Below are 7,015 nucleotides of genomic sequence, written 5' to 3'. Positions count from 1 at the left end.
TCCATCATTAAAGCACTATAATAAGCATGAGTAGCCCATGGGGACGAATGCAATACCTTAAATCTTTTTTTTTCATAGAAAGCAATGTATTTACTCAATGTAGAGGCTTAGAAAAAAAGAGAAATATTTCAGTTTGAAAGTCACAATAAAAAAAAACTTTCAATTTGATTTATTTGCGTAAACACCTTGCTTTAGTAAGAGTTGTCTATCTTTTCACTATGCGAATGACACGAACGACAACTCTGTGCAGCATCCACAATGTAGGCCTATGATGCTTTATAGCTAAGATGGACAATATTTGAGGTGAGAAAAGCAATTGAACATATGAAATCATGTTAATAGATAGTAATAATATTTTATGTATACTTTAATTATCATGTTGTCATTTACTTTTTCCACAGACACAACCTACCAGGCCTGTATGTTTTATTATGCATGTTTTCATTGAAGAGCTATAATAAACAAAATATACAGTGTATGAAATCACTAGTTTCTGTAATATTTCTAGCTCACCTGAGCCGTTGGCTCAAGTGAGCTTTTCTGATCAAAATTTGTCCATTGTCTTTCATCATTGCCAGTGCCGTTGTAACTAGGCCTATATATAAAATTTATTTCACATTAATTTTCATTTTCTCAAGAACCATGCACTTACTGGGCCAATTTCAACCAAACTTGACACAAAGCATCCTTAAGTGAAGAGGATTCAATTTTGTTCAAATGAAGGGCCACGCCCTCTTCCAAGGGGAGATAATTATGAAATAGTGAAAAATTAATGCGCCCATCTTTTAAAAATCTTCTCAAGAACCACTAGCTGGGCCAGGAAAGATGAAACTCTCGATTGATCATGTTGATTGCATGAAGTATCCTCTGGTAGTGAAGATTCAAGTTTGTTCAAATCATGACCCCGAGGGGTAGGATGGGGCCACTGTGGAGTATCAAAGTTTTGCATATATAGGAATATATAGGAAAAATCTTCTTTAAGTTTGTTCAAATCATGACCTCCAGGGATTGATTGGGGTTATAATGGGTGATCAAGGTTTTAGGTAGGAATACATAGGAAAAGTCATTAAAATTCTTCACAAGAACAACAAAGCGATGATTGATCATGGGATATAAAAGCATAAAATAAAAGGTAATGTACTGGTTTAAGTTTGTTCAAATACCACCCCGGCTTCCCCCTCCCCTGAAATTTTTATATTTAATTAAACTTTTCAATACTGAATTGATTTTTGCTTTTACCTAGCCAGTTGCTCAGGTGAGTGATGTGGCCCCTTAACCTCTTGTTAAAAAATATCACTGGTCCGATAAAAAAAATATATATTACAGAATCAAAAAGCTAGAGCATGTGGGAAAATTGGTTCAAATGCTATGGTCTTTGGAAGAAAAAGATATTTGAATATTTTCTGACATTTCATGCTGTAGGTCACTTAAGCACTTCAACAAGTAGCAGTTTTTCCCTCTTCAAAATGACTCTGGTACAAACTATGGCAGTCTATGCCACCCTGTGGACTATATCAGATTTAGTGGAACAGAAATTCATCAGTAAGAAGGAGCAGATGGATTACCAGAAGTCTGTCAGGATGGTGACTGTCGGAACTTTTGTTGTAGCCCCTATCGTTTACACCTGGTTATTCATAGCAGAGCAAATGTTTCCAGGAAAAGCAATCAAAAACGTGGTGAAGAAAATGATCACGGGCCAAGTTGTTTTTGCCCCCTTTGCCATTAATTCTACATTTTATTTTTGTAAGTCAAATCATACACATGCAAGACTGCATTTATTTTAAGATTTTTTCTGCTATTAAATCCAAGGATATATTTATAGTCTATTGTAACTTAATACATTACACCTTTTATTACGGTACATAATGTTGTTGTTTATACTTTTGATCGAGGATGTAAATTGATGGAAGAACTTTTAAAAACATTGTATCATTCTCAGATTTAAAATATCTAAAGTTAAATCAAGAATTTATGTGATATCCTATTTGAATTGTTTCAGCAACTTGTATGCTTGAAAGAAAATCATTCCAACAATTTAAAGAGGAGTGGTTCAAGAAATTTCCAGTCACTTACAAGGTGCTTTTTTTTTTTTAATGAAAACTATAAAAATTGTTAACATTTTTAAACTTTTCTCATTGAGTATTGCCATTCAATACCTCAGTGACTTCAACGTATGTAAAGCAGTGTATTGCCAGTCAAGCGGACCTCAGTTTTACATCACTAGTACCCTATTCCCTCCATTTTTTATTGCAGATTTATTTTTTGGGAAGGTAAAGACCAAATATTTCAGCGTTAATACAAGCCATAATTCCCCCAGACAACATAATATAAATAAAACTAATCAATAAATCTGTAAAGATATGTAGAAATCAACAATCGTCTTTTAATCTGAATTTCCTCTGTTTTCACCCATGAAACGATATTTTCTTCTTCCCACTGGTATATTGAGCATTTTTTAAACTTACAGGATCAGACAGATATCAAACACATTCACAATTAAGTGATAAATTAAAGAATCTTTGTATAATGTTCATGTCGTATATTCTAGACCAATAAATTATTTAACACTGACAATATCATGAATATGAACTTTCACCCAAGGTAGCATGCTGAGATTTTATTCATTGGTTGTTTCAAGTAATTTTTATTTTTTGATTAAGTCAAGGATAAACTTAGGTAAAATTAAATAATGTAACAATATTTTCCCCTTTTAATTATTTTATGTACTGATCAATAATTAAATAGAAATAATTATATATCCAAATTCTTTTTAACATATAAGTTTAATTATAATTATGTTAAGTGTTAAAAATTGCTCTTAAGTACTAAAATTTAAGTTAATAATTTTTTCTTTTCAACTAAATCAAGCTGACTAATTTCACCAGAAATGTGTGTGAATATACCTATAAACGTTGACATTATTAAATATTTAATTATCATGGTCATAAATGTAAAAAAAAAAATGGAAGAAAAAACGACAGTTCTTAATGTTTTATTTTCCTGGCTTCATATTGAAAGTAATCAAATGAAAAAAATTAATCTAATTAGTATTTATTGTGCAAGAAATTCTATAAGATTTGAAAAAAATGTACAAGTTTGAGTGTGTGTACTCTGAAGTTTATTTTGAATTTTATTACCTCCTGCTAATTTTCACACAAAGGAGCCCCTCCTACCTGAATTTTTTCCGGTTTGACATTGGAAAGAGTAATTAATATCAATAAATGAAATGGGAGACAAAACAAATAATCTGATGAACAATTGTTGTTTTCATGATTCTTTCTTCTGTGATATTTTTAGACAAATCTCATGTTTTGGCCATTTGTTCAGTCTGCAAACTACTCACTTGTTCCATACAAATACAGACCAAAAGTGGTGGGCTGTGCTTCTTTCTTATGGTCAATGTTCCTCTGTTACACAAAGGAGCCCTCTAAGGTATGACATTCATTGTTAACTGGTATGTTTTTATGCCCTTCTGTGAAGAAGGGAGGGCATATTGCTTTGCTGTTGTCTGTTGGTCGGGTCCACCATCAGTTTCTGTTCATTTTCTTTGCAGAGGTTGCACATACATGTATTGAACTGTAATTTGGTATGCAGATTTATCATAAGAATATCTAGGTCAAGGTATGTTTTGGGTATGATCAGACCATTTTAGACAGAGTTATGCCCCTTGAACTTGTAAAAATTCCAATTATTCGGGGGAGGGGGCATAAGTGTTTTACAAACATCTGTTGTTGACAAAAAGATACACCTGCATCTTTTCTGGCCAATATTTCTTCTATGGAGTACAGCAGATCAGAAACACATGGCTAGCAGATTAAATGATAGCCATAACATGTAAATTAATATCCAATTTGGTAAGAAACATTGCTATTAATGGGCTTTCAAAACAAAAGATTTGATCACAAATTAATGTACGTAAATGTTTTGTTCAGTGGTGTGTATGACAAGTACTGTATGCAATAAAGTTTGACTTCGGTATAAATTAATTTTGAATACTGATAACATCATTTACTATAAATTTGTTAAAGTAATTTCAAAGACCTAACCTGAAATAAGTAAAATACATGTAAATGCATTATGATATTTCAGGAAGAAGTAGTGAAAGAGAGAAGCTGACAACAAAAACAGATAGGAATAATACATTCAATTGAAAATATTTTGTATCAATATTTTTTTTCCCGAATGACTTTGTAGCTTGAACTGTATATATGCAGTACATGTAGTAATCTGTGATGATCACTAATTGAAGTCTTATGTAATGGTCATCTTCAATGATACTGAAAAAGGACAAGATAACTCGTGTCCTTTCAGTAAAAAAATTGTTTAAGAGGTTTTGTTTTCAACAGAAAACAAGATGTGTTTGTAAAGTCAAACACTTAAATGCCTCCAATTAAAGTTTTTCAAATGTAAATCAAACTCCAGGGTCAACTGGAAAAAAGGCAACTGGGCAAAAACTTTTTCTCCCAAATATTGATTTTGGGGGCATAAATCTTCTACAAATATATAGCCTTTACATATACAGAATAAATTTTATTGATGTAAGTACATTTATATAATTTAAGTGAAATATTCAAAAGGAAGCATGGGGTTTGTGAATTTGCCACTTGGCATAAACATTTTTCCCAATAAAATTGTTTTATTTTCATATCTTTTCATCTTTTTTTTCATACTCTATTTTTAAGCTCAATTGAGACAGTCTCAAATGAGCATTTCTGATCAAGATTTTCTGCTGTTGTTGTTGTTAACTTTTGACAGTTTGTCTTCCATCTTCAGATTCACTTAGCCAATTTTAACATTTGCCACGATGCATCCTAGGGTGAAGGCCAGGGGATTTAAGTTTGTTCAAAAGAAAAAGCAATGTCTGCTTTCAAGGGGGGATCAGAATGAGTGAAAATCATGTTGATTTGTTCAATCTGTTATATTTTCATTGTATCGACATATCCCATGTTAAGGATTTTACTGAAATAAAAAAAAGTCTCAAAGTCGAATCATTCAAAAATCTCAAAAAAACCTTGGGGCCAGAAAATGTTAACTTACTGGTATTTTATTTACGGGTACATGTATTTATTTAAATTATTATTGAAAGCCTTTTTTATACATACACTACATTCAGATTTGTTCAAATAATGGCCCTTTGGGCTAGAGTGGGACCAAACAGAAGATCAATGTTATTACTACTAACATAAGTTCATTCAAATCATGACCTCCCAGGGGTATGGTGGGGCCACAGCAGAGAATCAATGAATCCATGAATTAACAAGTTAAAAGATTACAAAGAAGTTCAAGAAATTCTTGATGTTTATTCTTTATTATTTTGGTTTAAATTTGAATATATTTATTGCCATTTCATACTCAAAGAAAACTGATTTATTTAAACAATAAAATGCTTTCTTTGTTTGTTATAACTGAAATTAACGGAAGCAGCTGTTGCAGAAAAAATACATAACCCGCTTACGCGGGTTATGTAAATTTTTTCTGCAATAGCTGCAACTGTTAATTCCAGTAATAACAAACAAAGAAAGAAATTTTATTGTGTATATTTATATCTGTTTAAATAATCATTTAAAGTAGGATTAAAAAGATTAATTATTGTATTAAAGATGCGAACGTTTTTTAATGTTTCATTGATGGAACAGCCACTGATCAAGAAATCTGTACAGGCGACATGCCAATTGTAGTTCATGCAGTGATTAACACAATGGGTTTTCTTATGAAATAAAGGACAAAATATTCAGTGGATGTAAATATTATACATTTAGACACTTGACACTCTATAAACCAGCAAGCAAGCTAGGAAGTAAACCTGTTCATAACAAATACATGTAAATGAAAAAGAAATATGCCAAATTATTTTTCTAATACACACATGTAACAAATATATAATAAAATTTTGAAAAAATAAATATTTTATTAATTTCATACAAGTAAATGAATAATTCTCATAAATAAAAATCTATGTGTACTTTTTCTTTCTACATACAGTACATTATATTATGACAGACTTCAAATGTTCTTTTTTGAAATTCTGTATAAAGGGAAACTTTTCCTGTAAAAATTCTCAGTCACTTTAAAGTATGATAAAAATCAAAAAAGCTGATTTCTTTTTTTCCCAAAAAATCACGTTTTCATGTCTTCTAGAAAAATTCTATGTACAAAATATTGTTTATACCTTGACCATGCATAAAAAGCAGGTGTCCTTCCTAGAATTTCCACACATTATTTGTGTACCAATGCAAGTTCTCAGACCCTTAGAGACTTATGTATGAATAAGCACTTGCATAACTATACTATTGCAAAAAATGTGAATTAAAAAAATTCCATAAAGTCTTGGTTTTTTTCTGTTTTTCCAGAAAAAAGTACAAAAATGTTGCTTTCACAAAATTTAGTCGCCTTTCCAAGAACTGAGATCTAATTCTTAGTCAGTAGAAGATTTTAACACTATACATTTAGACTTAAAATTCCCTGAAGTTCTATAAAATACCTCAGTCTTTCAAAACTTGTTTAGTGATTTAATGAATCTACCACACAGTGTAAATTAACTGAATTCATTGTAATTCATCATTTGAAGAAAATGAACTGAAGACAGAAAGTATGACCTATCTTTTGTAACATCGTCTCAAGCCACGGTTTGTGCCATACATATACATGTAATAAAGGAGAGAGGTGACATTTAACTTCGGAGATCTCTACTGGTACTTTAAAAATTGCATCTACAAATATTTTAAAAAAGAACTTTAAATTGATATGATTCAGTACTTCGAAAAATTCCATTAACAAAAAAATTACAGGTCATGGACATACATCATCTTAATATAGAAAAGATGACAGAAATATAAATAGTACAGTAAACATGGTTTAATAATTGAGAGAATTTCATTTTAAATACAGTCAAACCTTATTATCTCGAACTCAATAAGACTACGAAAACTTTGATATCTGAGGAATCAAGATATATTGGGGTCAATATTTAAAAGATAAGTAGTTGGGACTTCCGAATCACTTTGATATATTCAAG

The 7,015-nt window shown here is 30.9% G+C and overlaps 1 protein-coding gene and 1 long non-coding RNA gene across 3 annotated transcripts; one reads left to right on the top strand and one right to left on the bottom strand.

Moving 5' to 3' along the window:
• Nucleotides 1-255: 255 nt before the first annotated feature.
• On the top strand, nt 256-4,645 carry LOC134253531 (mpv17-like protein). Of its 2 annotated transcripts, XM_062736055.1 has the most exons (6): nt 256-303; nt 402-419; nt 1,423-1,743; nt 2,000-2,076; nt 3,298-3,432; nt 4,090-4,645. In XM_062736055.1, the coding sequence occupies exons 3-6, from the start codon at nt 1,467-1,469 to the stop codon at nt 4,114-4,116; spliced, it is 516 nt and encodes a 171-aa protein (XP_062592039.1). In that variant the 5' UTR covers nt 256-303; nt 402-419; nt 1,423-1,466; the 3' UTR covers nt 4,117-4,645. The 2 variants fall into 2 exon arrangements, with proteins under 2 accessions (XP_062592039.1, XP_062592046.1); XM_062736062.1 differs by lacking the exon at nt 402-419 and having other exon boundaries at nt 274-303.
• Nucleotides 4,646-5,269: 624 nt separating this feature from the next.
• Nucleotides 5,270-7,009, bottom strand: LOC134253044 (uncharacterized). The gene is made up of 2 exons (XR_009989061.1): nt 5,764-7,009; nt 5,270-5,386 (listed from the first exon to the last, which is right to left on the bottom strand). It is a non-coding gene; the product is annotated as an uncharacterized LOC134253044 (long non-coding RNA).
• Between the last annotated feature and the right edge of the window lie 6 nt (nt 7,010-7,015).

The sequence above is a fragment of the Saccostrea cucullata genome, unplaced genomic scaffold (assembly GCF_032062105.1).
Source record: "Saccostrea cucullata isolate Sc308-1 unplaced genomic scaffold, CSIRO_AGI_Scuc_v1 ctg319, whole genome shotgun sequence".
Lineage (NCBI taxonomy): Eukaryota > Metazoa > Mollusca > Bivalvia > Ostreida > Ostreidae > Saccostrea > Saccostrea cuccullata.
The sequence above is the reverse complement of the archived record's forward strand: the minus strand, read 5'-3'. Positions and strand labels throughout refer to the sequence as shown.